The sequence below is a fragment of the Ammospiza nelsoni genome, chromosome 10 (assembly GCF_027579445.1).
Source record: "Ammospiza nelsoni isolate bAmmNel1 chromosome 10, bAmmNel1.pri, whole genome shotgun sequence".
NCBI lineage: Eukaryota > Metazoa > Chordata > Aves > Passeriformes > Passerellidae > Ammospiza > Ammospiza nelsoni.
In genome coordinates, this window is record NC_080642.1 from 9,750,862 (window position 1) to 9,777,050 (window position 26,189).

The following is a 26,189-nucleotide window of genomic DNA, read 5'->3' on the forward strand; positions in this document are numbered from 1 at the left end:
TTCAGCAATCATCGTGCTTTTTCCCAGCGCTTTGAACACGGGGGACACCGAAACCTCCAGCGCAGAGGAGGCTGCAGCGGACCGCGCGTCACGGCGCCCGAGCGCCGCGGTGCACGCTGGGAGCTGTAGTCCGCGCGGCACTGGCTGCGCCGCGGAGGCGCGGTGCGCGCCGGGAGCTGTAGTCCGTGGGTGCGGCGGGGCGTGGCGGGCGCTCGCCCCTCCCGCGCGACGGTGTCGCGGTGGCGGCGGCGGGGCCGCGCGCGCCCGGGATGGACATCGGGCCCCACGCGGGGCACGCGGAGAGCCGGTGGGGCCGCGCGCGGCGGGACACGCGCGGCGGGGGGGGCGGGCGCGGGTGTCGCGGGGGCCCGGCCCGCGGGGGCGCCCGTGGGAGGCGGGACACGGGGCGCGGGTGTGGGGCTCGGCGGCAGCGCCGGGCGGCGTGGGTGCGCCTGGGGGCGGCCCGGTGCTGCGTGTGCACGCCTGGGGGGGCCGCACTCCCACGTGTGTGTGAGTGTGTATGTGGGATGCGGCGCGGGATGTGCGGTGGCAGCAGTGCCAGCAGTAGGGATGGATGCGCGGGGGATGCTCCTGGAGAGCTCGCGTCCTGCGTGGGTGTGTGGGGATACCTGCGGACGAGCAGGCAATGAATAAACCTCTCGCGAGTGGGATCGCTGCTTGCAGAGCGTGACGCTGCCCCCGGCTCGGTGCCTCGTGGGAGGGAGCGCACAGAGGCCGGGCTGTCAGAGCCGTCACCCACCCGCGGCCGCACATCTCTGCTCACTGCCGTGGGAAGGAGCCTTGGCCGCTGGAGGGGCGGTGATGGCCGCGGATGTGACACCTCAGTACCGGTGCTCTGTCCCCACTGTGTCCCCCGTCAGCCGTGGCCAGCACAGCAGCTGCCAGGTCTCTGCTTCACACCCTTGAGCTTAAGGGTGAAACCACCCCGCCCTGACGCCGTGCTGCCACCCTTCGGGTGGCTCTGCAGCTCGCTGCTCGGGGATCCAGTCTCCTGTCCTTCCTGGCTGCATCCCCTGTTCTAGGTGCTGAACAGAAATTCCTTTATTTATCTCTTTATTCCTGAAGGCGAGGCCCTGTGCCTGCACATGGCTGGTGGTGAGCACGGTGACCTCGGCTGTGTGGTCTCATATGTGCTTCAGGCCTGGTTTTTTTGTTGGCATTTATGAGCAGCAGAGGCTGTTCCCCTGGGGGTGTTTTGGTGGCAAGTCCTATTTACTTCACATTTTTACAGGTGCATTGGTTTTGCCCTGGCACTCACAAGCACAGGGTGAATGTTGGATGGAAATTGGAGGTGTTGGCTGGGGAGGAAGGAGCAGCTGAAACTTGATATGGGAGAGAAGCATTCCTTATCTGAGGGGCTCAGCCAGTCACTCTATTCCTGCTTGCCATATCAGCTCGGAAATGCTACCAGTGCTTTTAAAGCTATAGCACAGGTTTGGGGTGCCTTCTGATCTGCACAGTTCGAGCTGTTCTCGCTCTTTGCTAGTGCTTCAGACTCAGCAGGTTCCAAAAGGTAAAAGGAATTGACTGCATTCACTGCTTTGTCTTTCCAGGCTCATCTTTGTGCATTTTCTTGCCTTTGCAAGCACAAGTCCTGCACTACCAGACTCTGCCATCGTGTGACTAATAGGGCTGGGGTGGTGCCACCCCCAGCACTCCCCCAGGGACAAGGAGGGCATCATCCCCCGCTGGTGCTGGCACAGGCAGGAGCCTGCTTGTTCTCCTGGCTGGCACTGATCCCTGGGGAGGATCCAGCATGGGCCTTACACTGCCTTGTCCTTTGTGTGATGTGGTTAGCATTTTTATTGCCAGTGAGGTGCCATTTCACACTGGATTGTGGCTGTTACTGATAGGAGATCACTGGATCCATCTTCTTGTGCATTACAGAAACTGCAGAGGCAAAAGTTATTTTGCTGAAGTCCATCCTTGAGCCGGCACAGGAGAGGACAATGAGGATCCTGTGCTGGATTTTTCCTCCTAGGAGCAGGTCTGAAATGCATCAAGTGGCAGGGCTATAATGCTGATATCCAGGGGGCACATTGTCCTTGGAGGCAGGAAGGCCAGTGCTGTCCTGCTGGGCAGAGAGCAGGGCTCTGGGGTGGTGCAGAGGACACAGCAGTCCCAGGGGGAGCAGATGGGCCAGTGGTCAGCTGGGCAGGTTAGCAAGGAGCTGCCACCTTTGTCTCTGGCACCAGCAATACCATCAGGGACAGCAGGGCTAGAGGAGAGGGTTCCTGAAGGGAACCTGTGCTGTGAGCAGTGGAAGGATGTGAGCAGCTGCTCTCAGGGGGGTGGGCTGCTGTGGGGATCTGCTCTGCCTGTCACTGCCTCTGGCTGCCTGCATGCTCATCACAGGCAGGTTCTGTGCAGATTGAAGCCCAATGGACAGTACCCTGTGTCCATAGGTTGTGGTGATCTGCTTGTGAGAGACTTAGCCAGATGGGCAGGTAAAGCTATCTGCCATGGGAAGGTTAAAAAACACCTCGAATCCCTGTTTTCTTTCCTCATCCTTTGCCGGTGCAGAGCAGGAATGCATCAGCCAGCAGCTCCTCTGGGCTGTGTTTGCTGGGGGCACCTTTTGTGGCTGTGCCCCCGTTTTCCATCAGTGCCAGCTTTCAGCATGGATGCGAGCTCCCCTGCGTGTCCCTTTTCCAGGCAGCCCGCTCAGCTATTCCTGCCCATCCCTGCTGGGCTGGCAGAGCTCTCCTGGCTTCCTCTGCCTGTCAGCCACTCCCGCCGCTGCAGATGGATTGCACGGAGCCTGCCTTCCTTTAATCCCTGTTCCCAGCAGTGCCGAGCCCCGAGGAGCAGGCGGGGGAGCGCAGGGAAGGGGCTGCTGGTTGTCTGGGAGATCCGGGGACAGCGAGGCGGAGCAGGCTCTGCGCAGGGCGGCTTGGTGGAGCCTTGCAGGAGGAGCTGACAGCCAGCACGGGAATGAGTGTCCTTGGAGATTTGTCAGAAGTCCCTCCATAACCTCAGCATCCCTAGCACAACCTCTTTAGTGTGCTAAGAAGGATCAAGAGAGTCTTCCAGGCGGAGGTCAGGATTCAAGCAGGCATTGCTGGATGCTTCCTGCAGAGCACAGGAGATACACAGCAGGTGATGGTTGCGAGAAAGATGAGCTTCATTGTGATTTTTCAGTTTTGACCACTGGCTACCTGTGTGATTCTGTTTTGGAAAGTAATCAAGGTTTGGTTTTATTTTAAGCTAAGAAGTCAGCAGCATGGCTCCCTGCCTCTGCTGTGAGTCACGTTTGCTGACTCGGACCAAGAGAAGTTCCTACCCTTGCTGGCATGGAGGGCCTGAGGAAACCTTGGAAGAGCAAGCAGCATTTCCTGTTGTCAGCAGTGACAGCATTAAGCCATTTTTTGCTACAAGGCTAGCAAAAAATATTCTGTGTTTATTTATATTCTGTATTCTGTGTTTTATCACTCCAGTGCAAGAGGTTCAGTTATGTTTGGGACAGTTCCCACTGACAGGTTGATGTTGCTGTACTTGAAGATGAAGTTTGTTGTAGTAAAGAAAGGAGACCCAGTGCCAGTTTTGTGGGGCTGGTGGTTGAAATTGGAGGCAGGATCAGAGGTTGTCTTTAAGGGAGAAGAGGGATGCAGCTGAGATCTCTCTGCTGCTCCATGGCCCCTGCAAGTACCCTTGGCCCTTCTGGCTGGGGGAACCAAGCTCTGCTGGATCAGGAGAGCAGAACCGTGTGTGGTTCTTGCAGGGGAAGCTCTGGGCTTGTTGTGTGACCCTCTGGGGTATTGCTCACTTTGCCGTTATTATAAGGGCAATGATGTAATATGAATTGTTATGATGTAATATGAATTGTTATGATGTAATATGAATTGGCCTTACCCCATGCCAGGCTTTCTATAGCACTAGCAAAGGAGAGTCCTCCTCGTTCAGGAAAAAAAGCAGATTTCTTAGTAGTGCTCTGAATACCAGCAGAAAAGGGAACTTGGCTTTCTCCATCCCTCCTGGCATCTGAAACCAAGGCTCTGTCAGTGGGAGGGGAGAAACCCTGCTGCTAATTCAGGGTTGCCCCAGAGTCCAGTCAAAGCTGAAATGTGATTAGCTGTGCTCTCTCAGTTTCCCTGCCACCTGCAGCCAACTATGTGGGTCCTCATGTCTTTAGCCTTGTGTCCCTGTGTGCTTTTCAGTGTTCCAGCCCAGAAACAGATGGGGTTTGGGTATCAAAAGGTCTTGTGTGTCTAACTTGTGAACTGCTTTGGGCCAACAAGTCCCATAGGATACTTACTGTCCTACCAGGACTTAATTCACTTTTGGTGGATTCAAGATCACCTCTGAAAGGGTGCTTTAATTATGTGGCTTATTCTCTATGTGCTTCTGTGTTCAATGTTTTAACATCCTGAGATTATTTTGTTCAAGGATTGCTTACCCTTAGTTTCCCCATGCTAGAAAAGAGCCATGGATCCTGGTTTCTACCTCTTGAGATGCACAAGTCCTTTAATGAGAGCAACCATTTGGAAAGGCACATCCCTGTGTGTGCTACCCTCACATCCTTGTGTGCATCACCTGTTTTTTATAGCCTGAAATAACATGGGAGGGAGTTCCCCTGACTCACTGACTGCAATATCAGTGGTGTGGCTGAGCTTTCACTTGCATTTCCTAATTCTGAGTGTTGGAAATACCTTAGGGAGGAGCTGCTGGTGCTCTGAGCTCAGTGGCTGCAGGTGCTCTTTGACCAGGGACTGCTGATTCCTCTCTGGGCATCCACAGCCAAAGAACATTTGCATTGCTTGGGGCAGGGATGGGAAAAGCACATAAATTCAGCAGAGCTGGGTCATTTTTGGTGTCCTCCCAAGCTGTATCTCCTTCAGGAACCTGCCTGTGATTTACATCTGTGCATTTTTCTTCAGTCTCTTCTGAGATAAGCCCATGCCTGTTAGTTTAAGTACAACATGAACATACACATGCTGCTAGAGGCACTGCAGGTCACAGCTTTAGAGCTGTGGTGCTGTCAGGGTGGCAGGCTTTGCTGCTGGGATGGGTTGGCTCCAGTCTGGTTTAAGCTTAGGTGGGCACTGGAAGTGGTGATGTTTCCCTCATGAGGAAGTGAAGTGAATGGGCAGCTTGAACTAGAGCTTATAGTTAATGATTAATTAATCTGCTTGTTCAACTAATCAGTTTGGCAGTAGTGAACAAGTCTCAAAAAGAATATTGGTGAGAAAAACTTTGTTTTAATTACCAGGAGTATGTGGCCCACACTTTGATCCCCAAGGGATGAGAATGAGAGCAGTTTAAAATAATGTTATTTATTTATTTTCCTTCTTTTTCCCCTTTTTGTTTTGGAAATCCAGTTCAGTTTTGGCTGTGGGAAGGACTAACTTCTGAAACACCGTCTTGTTTCTTGCCAGTTGAAAACTTGAACTTTCATGCTAGGGTGTGAGTTAGGGTGCTTTTGTTACAAACCTTGCAGAGACCTTTGGTTTTTTTGGTTATTTACCCTCCTAACTGTACCTTTCAACATTCCTGTTCTTCTGAGAGAGTGGCTCCTATTTGAATATGTGTTTTTGACAGCTGCTGTTCATTTGGCAACAAGGTCAGGCAGCTTGAGTGGGAACCTCAGTCACCCAAAGCTTCCTTCCCCAAAGCTGCTTTTCTATAGTCAAATGATGTTACCTCTCTACTCCATTGCTCCTGCTTTGTGGTAGATAATGGTGATTTCTTGCTGTGTGCAGGGCAGCCAAAGGGGATGATACTGATGAGCTGTTGTGCATACTCTAGAGCTCACCAGCAGTTTGCTAATCTCTGTCCATAAGGTGATAATGTCTTTGCAGGTTGTGCCTACAGCAGGTGAGGGCCAAGAGAGCAGCTGTACAGCTGGAGGTGCAGATGAAGTGTCCCCTCCCTGGGAGAGGAGCACCTCTGCATCCTGACAGGACTGGAGCTCTCAATGTGATGTGCATTGCTCAGGGAGTGCTGCTCTGTAAGCACAGGGCCTGCTTGGTGTGGTGGCCCTCACACCCTTCCATGCAGCTGCTGGGCTCCTGAGGGGCTGCTGCTCTCTTAGGGAGAACATGTCACTGGAGCAAGAGCCTGCTAGAAAGTTAATCCCCAGGTTTTTTTGGCCCAGACTGGGCATGTGGTGCATTGCAGGAGCCATCAGTCTGTTCTGTGTATCTCCTGGAGGTGGCTACCACTCATCAGAAGAATCATTGCACTGTGGCCTGTTGTCCACAAACCATGTATGGGACACCACAGGGATGCACCAAGTGCTTCAGCTCACCTTTGCTGGTTTCTGGATCACCAAAGGTTTCAGCCTGAGCAGAGTTTCCTTTGAGAGAGTGCAATACCATGTTCCTGTTGTGAAATTCCTCTTGGTGTAGCTCTGATGTATCTTGCTGTGTTCCTGTGCAGGAAAGAGCACTGGAAGCTCCTTGGCAACTTGAAGACCACAGTGGAAGGTTTGGTGTCCATCAGCAACCCAAATGTCTGGTCCAAGTATGGTGGCTTGGAACGGCTCTGCAGAGACATGCACAGCATCCTCTACCATGGGCTCATCCATGACAAGGTATGGCTCTGTCCTGACAGCACGACTGTCTGTCTGTCTGTCACCGCTTCAGAGCCTGTCATAAGCAGGTGCTGCAGCTCACTTCTGTGCTCATAGCAGAGCAGGCACAGTGCTTGTAACAGGCTGGGAAGTGATCCAAGCAGGGGCTGAGCTTGCCTGGTAAATGCTGTGGCTGTCAGAGGGACCTGAGTGCACATTCTTTCTATCTCATCTACTTCCAATATGGTTTTTCTAAGTACTTGTGCCCCCTGTGCTGAGGCCAGCCCCTCTCTCCTTTCTTTCTGCTGCAGCCAAGTGATTAAATTGCATTTGCAGTGAGTCAGCCCCATATCATCTGCACTTGGACAAGTCCCCAGCGAGGGCTGGCAGGAGAAACTTGCATCTTCCCTGTTTCTGCTTAGCTGTGTCAGTAACAGGAGCTGGCAGCCAGCCCTGCGCTCTGCGTGAATGGGATCACTCTTTCCAGGCTCTTGTTGTGCCTGCAGTTGCTCACCCAGCCTTCCCCCTTCCATGGCTGCCTGGAGGAATTTCTCTTTCCCACTTGTGTGCAGAGGCTTAAAGATCTCCCCTTCAGCTTGCACAATTTACCAGCACAATTTATTTGCAGTGGAAGGCTGAACAAGGCTGTAGGGCTTGCCTGGGGACAGGCATCCCATCAGTGGCTCTGCCACCCAGAGAGAAGAGAACAGCACAGAGGAGCTCCAGGCAGCTTGCATGGGCCAGCTGGGTGCCAGATCAGGAAACTGCACCTTTGCAGTGCTGAACCCAAGCTTAAAAGCCTCCAGGAAGAGCCAGACTGGCAGGTTGTCTGAGCAGGGACCTTGGCTCTCTGGATTTATTAAGTTTGCAGACAGCATTAGTTGAGGTGCTGCTCTGTTGCTGTTGGTCCCCAGCTGCTTGGACCAGGGACCTGCCCTGGAAGATGGACAGAGAGGGGAGCTGCCTTGTCCATGTGAGGAGTGCAGTGCTCCCTTCTGACAGACCTGCTATTCACAGGCTTCAGGGAGTGAGGTTTAAATGATTTATGCTGGTCTGTCTGTTGGTAGCAGTTCATGCCAGACATGCAAAGCAGGGTGGTGTGTTACCTTCCTCAGTGCTTTTACTGTAGGCAAAGACAGCTCTTCCTCTCAGGAATGTCTCCTCTGATCAGGCATGTGTGACACCAATCAAGCTGTAGGAGTTGCAAAAAGAGGCCCATAAAAATCCATCTTTCTAACAGCAGTTGGCTCATAGTTGCTCCAGCAAAACATTTCCGTTTACTTTTTATTTTCTTGGCAAGCTTTTTGCCTACAGTTGGGAATTGGAAAAAAAAAGGTAAAAAATCCATATGTACACATTAAGAATACTAGGGTAAGAGGTTTTTAAACTTCTGAGTTAATTTTAATTAATTTGTTTGTTCAGAAAACCAAATTCAGTCTAGAAAACTAAAATTGCCGTGTTATGTTTTTAGTCTTATAAAACAAACTACTCCCCCACCAAACCAAATAAACCACTAAAACAGAAGCCGTTCCTCTGTCACTTTTGAAAGAGGAAATAGGGATGGAAGTAAAAAGTAAAAATAATTAGCTTTTTGGTGAAGAGACACTTTTTTGGTCTATGCTTACAACCAAGAGGGTGGAGAGGAAAACAGAAACTCTGTTGCAGTTCCTCTCTAAGAGGAAGAATAACTAAGAGAACCCCTCATTGTCTGAATAAAGCTGAGGCAAACAGCATGGCCTGTGTCAGCAAGGGGCTAACGGGGCTGTGCTCACTGAACTGGCACCTGGGAGGTGGCACCTGACTGTGCTGTCCTGGCAGGTGTGCTGCAGACAGAAGGATTACTGGCACTTTGTGAAGGATATTCGCTGGCTGAGCCCGGGCTCTGCTCATCACCTGGAGAAGGTGGGTTCTGGGGGTGGCCTTGTGTGCCCACTGGGAGGGGACAGGGCAGCTGGGCTGGAGCCTCACCCGTGGGACAGTGCTGCCTGGGCTGTTGTGGGTAAAGCTGCTCCATGGCTTGTGGAGGCTGACACAGCCGTGGTTTTGGGTACAAACTGTGTCCTGGGAACTCAGTGTGGCTTGGGCTGAGACAATTGGCTGCTTATGCTGCCGGGCTGGGTGCAGCAGGCATCACCAAGGGAACTGGCACAAGCAGTGCTTGTGTGTGCACAGGGGTAATTCATGTTTCTGTGCAGATCTCTAAGGGTCTGGGCTGTCCCATTTCTGGATTTTGGCTTCACCATGCATTTATTCTCCCATTCCTGACTTGTGCCAGCCACTGGCATGTGGCAGCTTCTGGTCCTCAGCTGCCCCGTGCTGACATCCATGGTTCCCGCCATGGATGGGCACCAAGGGCTGGCCATTTATGCCAGCCCCTTTGGACACAGCAGTGGCCAGCCGGCTGCTGGGGGAATGGGGGTGTACCTTCAGTCCAGCTCTGCAAGCTGCAGCAGCTCAGGCATTGCCACAGCCTTTTCCAGTTAATGTGTCAGCAGGAAAATGACCCTCACCAGCAGGGTCAGATTGGATTTGGAAGCGTGGGGTTGCTCCAGGTCAGGGACAATGGTCATGGGTGGGAGAGTGTGCAAGAGAAATTCATTGTGCTGGTGGCTGTCAGAGGACTTTGGTCACTGGCTGACCTTTGAAGCATTGTTCCTGCCTGGTGCTTTTGTCTCCCTGGTGGCTGAGGAGCTGCTGGGACATGCCCTCTTTCCTGCTGACAGTGACTGGCATGTGAAAGCTGCTGTTTTCAAGGGGACCAAAGCCATGCGGTGGAACAAGCTCTGTTCCCCTTCTTGTCTCTCTTGTCTCTGCCTGTGCTTGATGTCCCTTTCCTGTGCTTGATGTCCCTTTCCAGTTCATCAGCCTGCAGGAGAGTGGCCAGCGTGACCCTGAGGGCCCAGGGGACCAGGCCATTGCCCAGCTGTGGCTGCAGCACAGCCTGCAGTGCCACTGCCTGTCAGCTCAGCTCAGGCCGCTCCTGGGGAACAGGCAGTACATTAGGAAGTTCTACACAGGTAAGGAGAAATGGGCCTTTTCCTTCTTACTAGGAAAATATCTAGCTGGTGACATTTCTAAGCTGTGTGGGAGTGGGGGAGGACAGCAGAAAAATTTATTTGCATGTGAGCAACTGGTGTGTCAAACTGTGTGGGTGAGAGGGACTCCCCTGAGCAGCATTTTTTCTCCTCAGATACTGCCTTCCTGCTCAGTGACGCCCACGTCACGGCCATGCTGCAGTGCCTGGAAGCTGTTGAGCAGAACAACCCCAGGCTTCTGGCTCAGATCGACACCTCCATGGTGAGTTGGGGTCCCAGATTTTACATCTGGCTCTCCCCAGATGCCAACTGGCTGTGGCTGCTCCCTCAAGGTCACCCTCAGGGTATATGGAGCCCTTGGATAAGGAGATGGACTTGGAACTAGTAAAAGTTGCTCCAAGAGGGGAGGACAGTAGGGAACTGGTCCTTGTTCTGCCTGTGTGACCTGTAAGGGGTCAGGGTGGGGGAGATGGCTGTGTGGAGCCTGTAGTGGAGCACCTTGGTTCAGGCTCGCATTAAGGATTTGAGTAGAGGACCTGAGGACCAGTTCCTTGTAATCCAATAGTCCTAGGCTTCAGGGCCAGCATGCAGAGCTGCTTGGTCATGAGGGACAGTCATGCTCTTGAGGGGATGGGCAACGCCCCAGGACACCTGGGTGCCAACTCGCGCTCATGCCAGTGACCCCTGTGCAGCCCTGCACCAGCTGCCCCTCTGCAGAGAACAGAAACAGCAGCTGCCTTCTTTGCACAGAGTCCCCAAAAGAGAGCAATTAGTGAGGCTTTGTTAAATGGGGGCTGTGTTCTTTCAGCTGGCTGGCACGTCACTGCCATCCCTGTGCGCGTCAGAGCCTTCTGCTGGGACAAGGGACATGTGTGAGCACAGTGCTGAGGGACACCAGAGCCGTCTGCCAGGAGCACTGGGCTGCCTGGATCATTTCACTGAGAGCCTGGTAATTTCCCAGTGGGAATCTGTCCTGCAGCTGTGAGCAAAGAGCTGCTTCCCTTCTGTGCTGCCGTGTTTTTCCCTCCCCACCCTCGTGTTCGCATCGTTTGTGGTTGGTGACCTGGCATTTGCAGGTTGATCCCTTTCTGTTGCTGCTACATGTAGCCCAATAGATGCTGATTCATTGATGATGCCACCTCTCTTCAGCTTACCAGGAAAAGTGACAATCCATCTCCAGTGACCAAGAGTCAGAGCCTGACTGCCCTCCCTGCATCCCCGTGTGTCCCTGCTGCCCCCTGCACTCAGCAGCGCTGCTTTGGGTCCTTCTCCAGCGTCCAGCATCCAGCCTCATCTGGCCTCTCAGGTAGGGTAGGCTGGGGAGCTCAGGGTAGACCCAGGAAAGACTATCTTTTTTATCTGCCTACATGGGTGGATGAGTATGGAAGATTTCTGCCCATGATGGGAGGGAGGGATTTGCCTGTGGTGGGTGGGCATGTTGGTGTGAAGCCACAAGCTTATAGCATAGGATATAGGGGACATCCTTGTGCCAGTGTGTGAAATCATTCTCCTGCTTCTATCCAGACAGGAGACCAGCGAGTTCCTGTAGCAGCTCCAACTCCAGCCAGCCCCAGGAGCGCTGCCCGTCCACCCGCTCCTCCTCCTTCAGCGAGGGCAGGTCCCCTCTGGAGCAGCCCAGCTCTGTCTCTCGCTTCCACGTCCCCTCACACAAAGACCCCTTCTCTCCAGCCAGTGAGATGAGCTCCAGCACCACCAGCCAGAGCGAGGATACTTGGACAGGGAGTCAGGATGATCCACAGAGTGACGTCAATGACGGGCCAGAGTACCTGGCCATTGGGAACCTGGGCCGCCGGGGCCGGGCGTGCAGCAGCAGCAGCAGCAGCAGCACCAAGAGCAGCAGCAGCTCTAAACTCTTCTCCTCCAGCAGCTCCCAGAAGCTGGACTCAGTCTCGTCCCTGGGGGAGCAGGGGGCGAGCGGAGGTGGCAGCAGGAGCCTGAGCCTCTTGCGCCGGTCCAGCTTCTCGGAGGGACAGTCCTCAGCTCCACAGGGCACCCTCAAGAAGAGCCACGTGCGCTCACACTCTGACACCAATGTGACTTCTGGGAAGTTGCACGGTAATGGGACACCTTTTCTGGGATGGCTTCTGGGTGTGGGAGTCCCTGGTACCAGAAGGCTGGTGCTGGCCACCCCCTTGATTCCACGGGTCACGTTGGAGAGAGGGACAGTGGGCAAGTGGTTGGTCTTTTCCCTTAGCTTTTCAACTCTGCACTGGAATGATGGGATGACATCTTGCTTCCCAGAATGCCCTGGGCTGGAACTGTTACTGGTGTTGCCAGCTTTTACTAAAATCTTAGAAAATGGCAGCAATGCTGTAGCATCGGCTGTTCTTCTCCACTGGGCTTGCTTGGCTGGGATATGGGACTGGGGCCTGGGCTCATCCTGCTGGTAGGATGTCATCCCACTGGTAACCTGCTGGGTTCTCCTGTGGTCTTGAATGAGTGAGTACATGGGGATGGAGAGAGTGGGGTGTGAGGGGACAACCAGTTTGTGAGAGTTTGTCCCGATGCTGCCTTCATTGGAGGAGTGGAGGACCTTGCTGAGTAGTAACCAGTCTGTCTCTGTTTTCTCTCCCTTAACGCTGCCCTTCTCCTCCTCTGTCTGCCCAGGAGGCCTCAGGGATATCACCATTATAATAGAAGATCCAGTGGCAGGTTTGGGAGCCAGTATAACAGCCCTTCATTAGTGATCATTGCATCAAGTTCAAGACTGACATCAATCCATTAGTGTTCATTTAGAAAACAAAAAAAAAAAATCTTTCTTTGCTGTGTCCCAGCTGATGCTTCGAAGTGTGGTCTGGTTTATGCATGTGGCCTGACTGAAGCTCCCAGCTTGGTTTGTGGAAGCAGTGGCCCAGACCCAGAAGTATTTCCAGCTGCCCTGCATGGCGTTAGGGAGTGCTGGCCACCAAGTCTCTGAGCTGCATCCCCTGCTCTTCCCTCCACCCACTGCCTCAGAAGCCAGGAGAGGTTTCCTCTCTTACCTAGTGAATAAGGGCTCTCAGCTAACCAGACATAGGCTTGGACATCTAATTTCTCCTTTTATTTCATGGATCTGTGGCAAAGGGAGGTTTGATGTTGACTGATTTCCAGTGTATGTACCCACAGCTGAGACTCTGGATGATCTTTTGGGCTCAGGGCAGGTTTTACCCCAAGCAGAAATGATGGGGTGTTGCCATCCCTTTGGCCCATGTGCAGAAAAAGTCAGCAGCTGAACAACAGAATGGGCTGTTTTGTTTTGCATCCAATGAACAGTGCCACTGGGTTTGACCAGCTCACATCTGGGTGCTGAGGGTTCTGTGTCTGGCAAGGCTCCTCCCTGGTGCTGTTGGGTGTTCAGAGAGATGTGTCCAGCCCTGTGTCCTGCTCCAACAGATGATGCTGAGCACTGCCTCGCTTTACCTTTCAGCAGTAGGCTCTGTTGTATGTGACATCCCCAGGCATCAACCCCATGAGGTGGTTTCTGTGTTGAGGTGGCTGCAGGGCACCCTGTCAGGCTGCAGTGAGTAGCTGTGAGAGTATCCTACCCTGACAAGTCTCTTCTCTCCCAACCTGTGGGGTAGGTTGATCCCAGGCTCCATCCTGGTGACTGCTGCTTCATGGCCTTGACAGGGAGAGGCTGATTTTGGTGGGCTCAGAGACCTCCAGCCATAGCAGTCATGGCACAAAGCTGGGAGCAAAAGTGAGTGGGAGGTTGAAGGGACATGGTTGCCCTTCTGTTATGCTCAGGATCGTCAGCTGGCACCTGCCCTGTATGCAGAGCTGTGTGCTCCTCCCTCTCTGGCAGGGTGTTTCAGTCTCCTTCAGCAGTCCTCTGTCTCCCAGGCACTCTGTCCAGGTGCTCCCTGGGGCCATGGCTCTCTGTAGAGCACCACCTGTCCTTGGGCTGTGCTCAGGCCAGCTCCTGGCGGTCTGCACTGGCTCAGTCTGGCAGGAGCTGCACCACAGAGCGTGTGAGGGGCAGAGCCCTGCCCACAGCCCGTGGAGGTCACCTTGAGCACTGCTCCCAGGCTCCAGCGCTGTGTGGGGAGGCTGGGTACAGTGGAGCAGGAGCATGTCCTTCAAATGCCTCCTTACACTGGTGTCCAGGCTGCTTTGCAGGGCAGGGTCCCCCACAGATCCTTTGGTGGTTTCCTTGTGTCTCCTGTTCTCTGTTCTGGGGATAACTCTGCCCTCAGAATGCTCCCTCAGGAAGAAAGGGCTGGCAAGAGGTACTTGCTGGAGCCTGTTATGTCCCCCAACTCAGCTCTGGGGTAAACAGAGGAAGGCTCAGGATGTGACTGTTCCATGTCTCTCATGATCTTCTCTCCTTCATTCCCCTTCTCCTGCCTGAAATGCCTTTCTGGTTTTGTCTCCTCCTGGGCTTGCCCTCAGCTGTGGCATGGAGCAGGAAGATGTCTCTATTTCCATCCATTGTGCCTGTGTGTGATGCCAAGCCCCTTTCATTTCACCCTGTGCAGTGGCAGGGCACCTCTGAGGTACTGACGTGTGCCTGGTGTCATCTTCCCTTGCAGAGTCCCACGGTGATCCCAGTGGAGGGAGAGGACCGGTCTGTGCTTCCACGCAGAGCAGTGAACTGAGCACACCCAGCTCCCTCTACATGGAGTATGGTGAGTACAGCCAGCCCCAGGGGGACACTCAGTCCTGGTCAGCTTCCTCCATGGGCTGCAGTGTCCTCAAGTGCTGGCACCTGCTTGTGGGATGCTGGCAGGGTGCTGGCAGGACTTGGTGGCACGGAGATAGCAGATCCTTCCCTCATACCTGTGTCTCTTGCATTTCTAGACTCTGGGCAGTACCTGAGCTCGGGGGAAGGGATGTTCAGGAGACCTTCTGAAGGGCAGTCCCTCATCAGCTACCTCTCTGAGCAGGACTTTGGCAGCTGTGCAGACCTGGAGAAGGTGAGGGAAGCAGCAGCAGCCTGTGTGCATTGGGGAATGTATCTTACTGCAGGTTCAGGGATACTTCCTGCCATGGAGAGGATAATGCCATGGTATTGCCTGTTGTAGAGCTGTGCACAAAACTGCAGGGCTGAGCTCCTCGTTGGGTCTGGTGGCTGGGATCTGTCCATCTGTCATATACATGACATCTTTGCATGTTAGGGCCCCTCAGGGCTGTGTGCTGAACCCTCAGAGTGGATGTGTTGCACATCCTCTTTGTAAGATGCCCCTTGTATTTTGCTTCTTGTATTTTATGACTATTCTATCAGTACCTAGAAAAATAAAGCCAAGAAGACTTTGTTTTCTAGGTACTGACAGAAGAGTCATATTTTGACAGAGATTAACATCTTTCTGCCACCATCCATGAGTAATAAGCTCTTTCCTGGCATAGGTGGGGAACAAAATTTTACCAAGTCTTCCTAGTTTGTCCAAGGCATAGCCTTGAATGCTTTTTCTCTTGCAGGAGAATGCCCACTTCAGCATCTCAGAGTCCCTGATTGCTGCCATTGAGCTGATGAAATGCAACATGATGAGCCGGCAGCTGGAGGAGGAGGAGGAAGACAGTGACAAGGAGATCCAGGAGCTTAAACAAAAGATTCGCATTCGGCGCCAGCAGATCCGCACCAGGCACCTGTTCCCTGCCTGCCAGGAGCTGGGCTCAGACAGTGGGTGATGTGTTTTGGGCTCATCAGCTAGTGGGATGTGGGTTTTCTGTCCATTACCTATCCTAGAGCTGCCTGCCTTCCTGCCCATTCCTTGGAAGCAGTTCAGTTGCTACCAAGGTGGTGCCAAGATGTGTGAAACTGCTGCTATTAAAGACCATAATGTGATAGATACCATCCATTGATAACACTGCTGGCACTGAGTGATGGAATGTCATTTCATTCTGAACCCGTAGTGTTTTCCATCCTTGAGCTCCATCCCTCCTTTCCTGGCCATACCTGGCTATCCCCATCTCCCACAGCTGTCAGTGCCCCTTTGGAGCACTTCCACTGGTGACCTGGCTGTGATGCCTTCCTCACAGGTCTCATGGCAACAGACAGTGGGTCCCAGTTCAGCTCCCACGGCTCCATGCGCCTCTCTGACTCTGGCTCTGCCGAGGATGTGGAAGAGTATGAGATCCGAGGTAGGAGGGAAGGGCTGTCTTGGCTTCTTCCATAGAAACAGACTTCTGGTGTGGTTGTGCTGGGGTCAATCCTGCTGAAAAAGGCTCTGTCCCTCTGGCCTTCAAGATGGCTTTTCCCAAACAAATATATAAGCAGAGCACACAGAGCAATCTGTTTCCTTCATGTGGTGGCATGACTTTCCTTCAAAATCTTCTGTAACCCTGTAACATTCTGTGCCTCTGGCTGGTAGGTGGTTTCCATTTCATTGCCTGGTACACATAACTGTGGTCACAGCTAGAGAGGTGGGAGAGCTGCCATCCTCTCTTCTCCTCCCCAGGCAGAAGGAACCATAGTTCTGACCAGTTACCTCTGGGATGGTGGGTATTGGTCACATCCCGACCTGCATTACCTGTAATCTCTGCTCCTGGCAGCTTGGGTGGCTGAGCTTATCACCCACAGGAGACCAGCCCAAGTCCCTGGCCTTCAGAGCCTTGTTCATCCTCTGAAGTGGATGACTTCTCAGCAGTACCTCCATCTCTCTTACTTTAAAAAGAAGATGGAGTTGTCCAGTCTTCAGCTTTAAACTTCTTGTCTCCTCACTATTGACAGCAACCTCTCCTTTCAGTCCATGAGGGTGAGGTTTTGAGCTCAGTTTTGTAACCCAGGGAGGAGTGTGTGAATTCAGTTCTGGGCTCTCCTCGTGTGAGTGCTGCTCTTGTTTTATGCCCTTTCTCTGTGGCCTGGCTGAAGCACTGAAGTCAACTGTTTTGTCATCACCATGTCATACAGATGGTAACGATGGATCTAACCTGATTCAAATGTCCAAGAACGGCCTCTCAGTGTCAATGGCTTCCTTGTTCTCAGGTACCCTGCAGTGCTCCTGGCACGCGCGCGTGTGTGCGAGGTGTGTGTGTGTGTGCAGGGCACACTTCTTCCAAACCTGCCTGGTTCACAACTGGGAATTACTTACAGTATCATCCAGATGTCAGCAAGAAAATCTGTGGAGGATTGAATAGAGTGGACTCAGAGGAGTTCTGCTGTGGGCTCCATCCCCCAGGGCATTTTGCCATGCAGTGTTTTGGATATGTCAAAATGCCTGCTCTGTGAAGACCTCTCTTGCCTGGGGTAGGACTTCACAGGACAGTGAAGTTCTGTAGATTTTGAAGGCTGAGCCTGGGCTGAATGAGAGCAGAGTCCTCTTCAATGGGGGACCAGGTCTCCATCCCAAGTGCCTTGGACAGGATTATCCTGCTGTACTTGGCGGAGCTGGAATGCCATAGCTTTGATCTGAAGCACAGCCTTCCTGTTCTGCTCAGACTTGACTTGAAGTGGAATCCTTCTAGAAAGGAGTTCTGGAGGGAGAAGAAGTGAGATCAGACAGGGCACAGGCAGTTTGTTCATACTGGAGGTTTTGGTTGCTGGGATCACATGCAGCTTAGTGTTTCTGTTGTTTACAGTAGTACTAGGTCTGGTCTGCTGGCGGTGTTTAAATAACCTTCATGTGCTCCGTTTGCTTTAGCAAGGGAACAGTCTGCTGGGCTGCTGCTGAGCTCCACTGTCAGGTGTTCAGCACCAGCACGTTGCTCCTGCTGGGTTTGCTGCTGCTCAGATGTTTTCCTGTCAGCCCTGTTGTGTTCACAGACCAGGCTGTGATCCTGGCTGAAGCTGGCACAGAGGTGTGGGGTGATGTCCTTAGATTTGGGGGCTGTTCACAAACTTCCTGGGGACTATCCCACTTGATAGCATTGGCAGCAGAAGTGTTTTGGGTAGCTAATGAGGATTTGGGGAGTGTTTACAGTTAATGTTGGGAAGCAAGCAGTGTCAGGATCCCAGTGTTAGTTCCCCTGGAAGCCTAGAGTCAGATCTGGCTCCCTCTGCCCTTTCTGAGACCATGTCAATGCCTGAGTGTGCTTGCTCTGCCTCCCCATAGCACCTGGCCCACTCTGTGCTGTGTGTACCCCCATGTGCTGCATTGTGGTCTAGGACCATGCAGGACCTTTCTGTGCAGAGCAGAGGGCACCAGAGCATGGCAGGTGTGTCTGGCTGGTGCCCTACAAGGTTGTGAGGCTGTTTGCCTGAGTTTCCTGTTTTCTGCAGCTAGAATTCAGTTTGCATGATATAGATATGTGGAATCCTTAACATTAGGATGCTTTCCTTTGCCTGTTTTAGCAATGGATGTCAAACAATGAAGGTCAAATGTCCAAGCTAAATTCCAGTAGTGTGAGTCTGTAAATTAGCAGGACTTGTCCCTTTGTTGCTAGGGCAGTCCTGCTCTCTGTAGAGAAGCTTGGGGCAGGGGGACACTCTGCTCAGGCTGTGATTCCCTTGCATCACAGGCTCTGATTCCCTTGGCCTCAGTGTGCAGGCCTGGGGCCTGGCTGGGATCCTGTGGGCTCTCTGCAGATTTGTGTGAGTCAGCCTGCCTGGGGTACAGGAGCAGGGACCCTGAGCTGTGCCTCCCCATGACAGGCACTGGGGAAGCTACAGACTTTTGTTTGAGGGTGGTGTGGTCACTGCAGACCATTCCTGGAGCTCCCCAGAGGTACAAACCAGCACACCTACTGGGATGAAGGTTGTGGCTTTGGCCTTGGCCTGTAGTACTTTCCCCTTACATACCTTCTTCCCTTTTCTGGGAACCTTATCTGCCATGAAGCAGGTTTCTACCTGCTTCTCTCTGTGTTGTACGACTGGAATTGTCCTGACATAGGGATTTTCTACCATTGAGATGGATTCCCTGTTAGGGTTTAACCTGCTGGAGTGAGAGAATGATTGAGTGGTGAAGGTTCCACTAGTTACTGCCTGGTACCTGAGCTGTGGGGCAGCCCAGGGCTCTTTGGGAGTTGATTGAAGGGTCCTGCACCTTACCTTGGACCCTCCCTCCTCAGGAGATGAGTCTGTGACCTGTGCAGAGGGCTGGCCCCATGGCTGCTGGCCCTTTCTCTGCAGGGTGCTGCTGTGTCTGGGCAGTGCTGGGCACAGGCTGCCAGCCCTGGCCGTGCAGTCACTGACAAACTGTGCCATGGCCAATGTCTGATCTCACAGGTTACAGTCAAATAGAGAGAAGGGCTCTACAACCCATTGCTAATCCCTTCCAGCATGTATACTGTGTGTAGAGAGCTACTAAACCTTCTTGCTAACCCTGCAGTCCTGCTCTCCAGGTTCCTGTGTTCTGTGTGTGTTCTGTTTCAGGCCATGTTACTGCTAGGACTTGCTGTGTGACCTGTACCAGCAGCCACTTGTCTCCCCCAAACTTCAGGCTGCTCACAGCACCCCACCATGCCTTTCCCTGATAGTTCTGACAGCTGATTAGACTGCACCCCTCCTTGCTGCTCTGTGCAACTGGTAGAAGTTGATGCTGTAGTTCTTGTGCTTTTGAACAGCTTGATGAGTTTTACCTTGAAGCTTTGGTTTGAAGTGAGTGCATCCCTGGCCCTGTCCCATCTGTTCCACCTTGTCTGTTTGTGATTCAGATGCAGACATCAAGAGGAACCCAGACTCCAGCAGGAAGTCCTTTCTCTCCTCGGACTCCATGTACGTCTTCAGCCTCATGGTGACGCATCTTGGTACCATGGTCTCTTTCCTGCCTAGCTCTGCTCTTCCATGTGCATCAGTTTCTGTTTTGCACTGGAGTACATATCCCTCCCTCCCTCCCTCCCTCCCTCCCTCCCTCCCTCCCTCCCTCCCTCCCTCCCTCCCTCCCTCCCTCCCTCCCTCCCTCTGTGGGGACCCCTTTGCTTTCTGTGGTGAAGTACAAAGCTGTGTCCATGGTTGGCAGCGGCTTGGGTAGGTACATACTGGGAGAGCAGTTGTTTATGGCTTACACAGGCACTGGCTGTCACTTTGCTGCTACCCCTGTGAACAGGAGTAGGTTTTGCCAAGTGAGTTAAGTTTTGGTTGCTCTTCTGAACAGTTGTTGTGGTGCCATTAGCCAGCTTTGCTTGGGCACATTTGCAAAGACAGAAATCAATTGTGTGTATTAATTTTAAACCTGTGTAGCAGTGCAGAATTAAGGTACCAGAGTAGAAGGGAGGATCTTTGACTTGGGACTGGCATGGGACTGCAAGGAGGGCACAGCTTGACATCCAGTACTAACAATTCCTTTGCTGTCTAGATCCCACTCCTTCCTCAATTCAAACTCGGCAGAGGCAGTGGCCATGGGCTTGCTGAAGCAGTTTGAGGGCATGCAGCTCCCAGCTGCCTCTGAATTGGAGTGGCTGGTCCCTGAGCATGATGCCCCACAGAAGGTAAGGCTGTGAGTTCCTGTCACTGATTGCATTTGATCTTCCCTGAATCCCTGGCTTCAGGGCATTGCTGAGGGGTCTTTGCTTGTCCCAGTGCTCTCTTTGTGGAGCTTGAGGAAGGGGTTTATCCGGGCTTTGGAGATGGATGCAGGCTCCTACAGCAGTGTCCAGGACCCTGGGGGACAGCCCTTCTTCAGCCCCCAATTCAGCTGAGGGGCAGCTTGGTGCCTGGCAGTTTTCTGGAGGGCTGCGGTTGCAGGTTTCTGGCAGTCCAGCCAGGTGCACTGCCTACAAGATGGGGATCTGACCCTCTTGCCTGCCTCTCCCAGCTGCTGCCCATCCCTGACTCTCTGCCTATCTCTCCTGACGATGGAGAGCACGCTGACATCTACAAGCTGAGGATTCGGGTGCGTGGAAACCTGGAGTGGGCCCCGCCGCGGCCGCAGATCATCTTCAATGTTCACCTGGCCCCAGCGTAAGGACCCGTGTGCCTGGGGGCTCTCAGGGGACCTGCCCTTCCCATCCCTTCCCCATCCACACCAAGGGTGCTTATCCTCTGGTTGCTGGGGTTTCCCTGCTCTGAGCCTGGTAAATCCACGGTGGTCACCACTGTGAGATGGAGGCAGTGCCAGGGGTTAGAGCCTTTGGGACATAGTGGGGCTTTTTCCCCCGTGTGTTGTCCATATAAACCTCCCAGGCCTGTGCTGGTACCTATCTTCTGGTGCCAGGTACCACCAGGGCTGGGTCATGCATGTTGTCTTCTGTGTCTGGGCAGGAGAAAGGTGGCTGTGGCCAAGCAGAATTACCGGTGTGCAGGCTGTGGCATCCGGACTGATCCTGGTGAGTGCTGGGAGCCTGACCTGAGCTGGAGTGTGGTGGGGAACTGCAAACAAGTGGGAAAATGCTGAGTGAGTGGGTGATGGTAGAGCACAATATAAGGTCCCTGGAACAGTACTATATTGCCTTTGCCAGCTCTGCCAGAACATTGGTGTGCACCATCCACATAGGAGCCTTCTCTTCTAGGAGGTCACAGAGCTGGTGGAGGCAAAGAGCAGTCAGTTTGTCCTTCAGAGGGCATTTCAGATATTGACGCTTGTAAGAGTGTAAGATGTTGGGTCCTCAAGCTCCCAGCTAGTTCTGCAGCTGCAGAGCTCTTCCCTGAATATGTAGGTAGATGTGGTTGCACGAGACTGGACTATTGGTCCCAAAAGCTTTTGCAGTCAGAGGGTGCTTGCAGACCCCAGTACTGAGCACTCTGGTACACTTTCCTTGCTTGTGGGAAATGCTGAGCAGTGTTGGGAGTGCAGCAGAGGCCGTGCCTGGGCTGACCCTGCCTGTCTGCCTGCCTTTGGCCAGATTACATCAAGCGGCTGCGGTACTGCGAGTACCTGGGCAAGTACTTCTGCCAGTGCTGCCACGAGAACGCCCAGACCGTCATCCCCAGCCGCATCCTGCGCAAGTGGGACTTCAGCAAGTACTACGTGAGCAACTTCTCCAAAGACCTGCTGAGCAAGATCTGGAGTGACCCACTCTTCAACGTGCAAGCTATCAACCCTGCCCTGTACCAGAAAGTGAAGGCTCTCAACCAAGTGAGGGTAAGACCCTTTCTGTGCCTTCCTGAGTGGAGTTTGGGTGAGGTGGATGGCAGCCAACTGTAAACTGTATTTCAGGGAAGCTGGGGAAAAGCAGATATTTCAGTTTTAGAGGCTTAAAATCTCATCACCGTGTCTTTCTATTCACGTTTTCTGATTTCTTCAGTGGCATAGGAATGTCAAATTCATAGGAAAATCAAATAGGAATTTCTGGCTGGTATCCAGCTGGGCTTCAGTTTATCTCCTGGAGCACATGATGGTGGTTGTGCTCACCTTGCCCTGTGTGATGTAAACACTTTGGAAACAGGAGAGCAGCAGCTGAGGAGCAGCACAAGGAATGGGGCAGACCTGCCTGGGCGAGGACCATGCTCTGTTTACTGATTCTTTGTGCCCCTTCCTCTCCAGCTGCTGCGAATCCAGCTTTTCCACATGAAGAACATGTTCAAGACCTGCCGGCTGGCTAAAGAGTGAGTGCTGGGCTGCTCTGCTGTCCTGGTTCTGTCTCAGGCAACTTGCACTGGGAGTCTGTGCAGCTTGTGCATTGAGCTCTGGGGAGAGGGGGGCCTGGAGGGGGAGAGAAAGCATAAGGAGTGAAGGGAGAATCTTACTTGAGTCACTTTGCTGTGAGCTCTGGTTTCTCTGTCCTTGCAGCCTCCTGGACTCCTTTGACACAGTGCCTGGCCACTTGACAGAGGATTTGCACCTCTACTCGCTGAGTGACTTCAGTGCCATCAAGAAAGGGGACCTGATGCCTCGCCTGACAGAGCTCCTGAAGGCAGGCAGCCTGCACATTGACAAGTGCATGGTAAGGCCTCCTCTCCTGCCTCCTGCATGGCTCTGGACCCTTGGGAGCAGGCTTTGCTGCAAAGATAACTGATGGGGAGGCTTTGGTGTGCAGAGCAGCCACCAAATTAACTGATTCAATGCTAACTGTTCCTGCCTGCTTTACAGAGCTCCTACCCAGCACAAATGGGATATTTGCTACCCTGTTTTGGTTCTCCCTCACCCCTGACACAGGTTGATTCAGCCTTCTTGTGCTCCATGCTGGGGAAGGGCTGTCCCACATGGTTAGAGCAGGGCCCTGTGGCCTGCTGTCCTGCTCTACTCTGCATTCTGTCCTACTTGCCAGGGAGATGAGCATTTAGCTGCTTTTTCTTCGTTGTTTTTCCTTCCAGCTGTGCCAAGCCAAAGGCTTCATCTGTGAGTTCTGCCAGAATGAGGACGACATCATCTTTCCCTTTGAGCTCAACAAATGCAAGACGTGTGAAGGTGAGATACTGGGGAAAAACAGGGAGGGGACAGACCCTGGGGCCACCAAGGTCTTCTTCCAGTTAGAGTGGAATTTGTGTTAGCAAGAGGTACAGAGCTGTAGCCAGCCAGACCAGAGTGCCCCTATGCATGGCCTGTGTCTGCAATGTTACAACAGCAGCAGATAATCCTTGTCACAGTTATTGATGGCATGGTAAAGCATGTAGGTCCCCTCCTGACCACGCTCTGTGCTGCCTGCCCTGGCAGCTGTGGGCAGTTGGGCTGTCACTGCAGGGAGTGGGTGTCTGGGAGTCCTGGCTTCCCTCCTGCTGCAGTTACAGGACAGGCTGCAGCCTGCACGCAGCTCCCCTGCCCTGCTTGGATGGCTGGAGCTGAGCTTGCAGAGCAGAGAGAGCCTGAAGGCTTTATCTCTGTGCCCTTCCTGCCTGCTGAGAAATCCCTAGGCCCCTTCAGGGGGCATCCTTGATAATGCCAAGTATTAATGGCTGAGTAGAGCATGGCCCTACATCTTGGGACCAGCCTCTGAACTGGCATAAAATGGCTCCTGACAACATGCAAGCCCTGGTTTTAGGTGCAGTGCCAGAGAAAACTTGGGACCAAGTCACTGTTTCCTTGGAGTATCAGGAAGGCTTGGGGAGGGACCTTGTGCAGAGCAGAAATCCTCCCTCCTGTGCTTCCAAAGCTCATGAGCTAGTGAGGGACCCGGGGTGTGGAGTGTCAGGCAGTCTGTCAGCCTGTCCAGCACTCAGCCATGCTCTCCCTCACAGAGTGCAAGGCCTGCTACCACAAGTCGTGCTTCAAGAGCAGCCGCTGTCCGCGGTGCGAGCGGCTCCAGGCGCGCAGGGAGCGGCTGGACAGGCAGCGCACGGAGCCCGACAGCTCGGACTGCGAGGGGGAGCTGCAGCTGCCAGAGCCAGGGCCAGCCACGTGAGCACGAGCAGCCAAGGAGCAGATCATGGCTTTGTTATGTGCATGGCCTTCATCACCAGAGACTGAGCCACACGGACTGGGGATGAGGACTGCTGGGAGGCCTGGAGCACTGTCCTGAAGGGATTTCTTTTCACAGTTCTGCTGGGCTGCGAAAGGAGCATATTCCACCAAGTGGATCTGCTCCAGGTACTGCTCCCACTCCCTGATGCCTTTGCTTGCTCCTGCCTGTCCTACAGGCAGAACAGGGACCTTTTCCTAGCAGTTGTTCATGCTGGACCCAGCAGGGCTGTGCTGTCCATCCCTGTGGGTCCCCTGAAGGGTCAGCACTCGCTGCTCATCAGCTGTATACTAGGAAGCTCTGGTCACATCTGCTCCTTGGAGGAGGGAATCAGGTCTCAGTCCTGTGATCCTCCACTCTGCTGCTGGGGGTTGTGTGCATGGAGGGAGGGTGGGGTTTGGGGTTGGTTGTGTATTTAACAGCTCCTTTTCTCAAATGTGCTGTGGGACACTGTTGGAGAGCAGTTGCTCTCACTCCAGAATCAGAGCAGAGGACGTGGCAACGATGAAAATGCCAGATTTCCCTGTGCTGCAGAGAGACATTGCCCCTGGAGCAGCTGCACAAGTGAATGTGCTGATGGACTTTTGGCAGGCAGATCCCCATGGCTCCATAGAAATCTGCCTCCATGGGACATGGTGAGGCTTCTGACGCTACTTCCTCCTCATGCTGCCAGTTTGTCCTACCAGGGAGATACGTCCTCCTTTAAGGATGACATGGGACCTCACTCTGGTGGCACCAGAACCTGCCTTGTGTGGAGCTGCCTCTCTGCCTTTGACCTGTCAGGATGCAGGTGAAGGCTCATCCCTCCAGCTGCATCCCCAAGCCTCTGTTTAGCTGTGTGTTTTTCTTTTTTTAATCTGCTGGACTTGGTTTTATTTTTTTTATGTGGTTGTTTGTATTTTTAACTGTGTGTTCCCCTCAAGGAGGTGCTGCTTGAAATGCCTTCTTAGGGGGCATGTGATTTGCTTGGGACTGACCAGGGCTCTCCTGCTCCTGGTTCCTCACCCCTGGATGGAGCTGGTCCTCTCTCCCAGCAGGATCTCCTGCTTCCCTTGGGGCAGGAAGGGTCCCTGAGCCAGGCAAAGCTTTGAAGCTTCCCAGCTGTGCTGTGGTGGGATGGTCAGGCAGCCTGATTGCAGTGGGGATACCCAGGGGAGAGGGGTTTGGCACTGGGGTGCTGCCAAGGACTGGTTCCTCACTGATGCACTAGTATCACCTGGCACAAGTGACAGCTCTGCAGGGTCAGGGTCAGACCCAGTGGGACAAGGTGAGCTCTGTGCCCAGCTGAGGAGGTGCCTCTGCATCGTGGGGGGATGCTTTGGCCATGGCATGTGCAGCACCACCTGAGCACAGGTGGGATGTGGGGTGTTAGGAAGGATGGTGTGGCCTGTGTATGTGCAAGGAGGGTGTTGAGGGACCAGAGAGCAATGCACTGGCAGGAGGCCTCAGGGGGCAGTGGCTCTTTCAGCACATGCCCTGATTCGAGGCTGGGATGTGGCTTACAGGCTCTCCCTGTAGGGGTGGCAGGGTTGGGGAGAGGGGAAGAGGCTGGGTCCAGGAGATGTGGCTGCAGCCTTGCTGCTGAGGGCTGGGCTGCTGCATCTCTCCCCTGCCTGCAGCATCCTGACCAAGTCCTAAAAGCAGGGTTCAGCTCCCCACTGGCTCCCCTGGGGTTTTTACTGCCTTGTGTCTTGCTTCTGCTTTTTTTCCCCAGAAGAGCAGCTGCTCTTCTCACTGTCTCTGCAAGCCCTGGGGCTGCCAGATGCTGGTCTGCCTTGGTCTTGCCTGTCCCCAAGCCCAAGCCAAGCCCTCCTGCAGCTGCTTGGATCTGAGACCCTCTTCCCTGGAATTGCCTCAGCAGCACACCTCCATCCACCCTTTTTTGTTTGAAGCACTTTAACGTCATGGGACAGCAGCTGAGAGGCTGCCCAGATCCCTTTCTAAAAGCACTGAGTACTTTTTGAGAAGAGGGAAGGAATTCTGGCTTAGTTATGGTTTCCACCCTCCACCATGGACTGTGTGGAAGCAGCAGGACCCCCAAACCTGGCACAGGTCTCCAGGGCAAGCCTGTGCCCAGCACTGACACTGCTGCCCAGCACTGACCACTACAGCTAACACTGGAACTGGCCACGACAGGGAGCTCTGGGAGGGAGAGCTGGGGGCTGCCCTGGCCCTCACCTGGAGCCCTCACAACGGGATTGTTATTGCACAGCACAGCAATTAAATGCCGTCCTTAATAAACGACGTTAATAAGGAGTCTGGTTGTGTTGTGATGTTGTTTCAGGTGGGGTAATGGTGTGTATCCCACCTGGAGGTGATGGGGCAGGCAGGGAGTGCTGCTGAGCAGTGGAAGGGACAGCTCATGTAGCTGGTGATGCAGTCACTGGGAGGGGATTATTGTTACTACCCCTTGACTGATTAATTTGGTTTGTGGCCTGCCCCTGCAAACTGCCCACTGGATTCAGGGCAGG

The 26,189-nt window shown here is 53.5% G+C and overlaps 1 protein-coding gene across 1 annotated transcript; it reads left to right on the forward strand.

Moving 5' to 3' along the window:
- The first annotated feature begins 250 nt into the window (after positions 1 to 250).
- On the forward strand, positions 251 to 25,974 carry RUBCN (rubicon autophagy regulator). The gene is made up of 22 exons (XM_059479377.1): positions 251 to 307; positions 6,400 to 6,553; positions 8,351 to 8,434; positions 9,390 to 9,549; positions 9,723 to 9,829; positions 10,376 to 10,516; positions 10,717 to 10,873; positions 11,092 to 11,643; positions 14,100 to 14,195; positions 14,368 to 14,483; positions 14,986 to 15,187; positions 15,547 to 15,648; positions 16,418 to 16,492; positions 19,099 to 19,159; positions 19,740 to 19,872; positions 20,199 to 20,344; positions 20,645 to 20,709; positions 21,226 to 21,464; positions 21,867 to 21,928; positions 22,113 to 22,266; positions 22,637 to 22,730; positions 23,498 to 25,974. The coding sequence occupies exons 1-22, from the start codon at positions 270 to 272 to the stop codon at positions 23,659 to 23,661; spliced, it is 3,102 nt and encodes a 1,033-aa protein (XP_059335360.1). The 5' UTR covers positions 251 to 269; the 3' UTR covers positions 23,662 to 25,974.
- Positions 25,975 to 26,189: the final 215 nt, after the last annotated feature.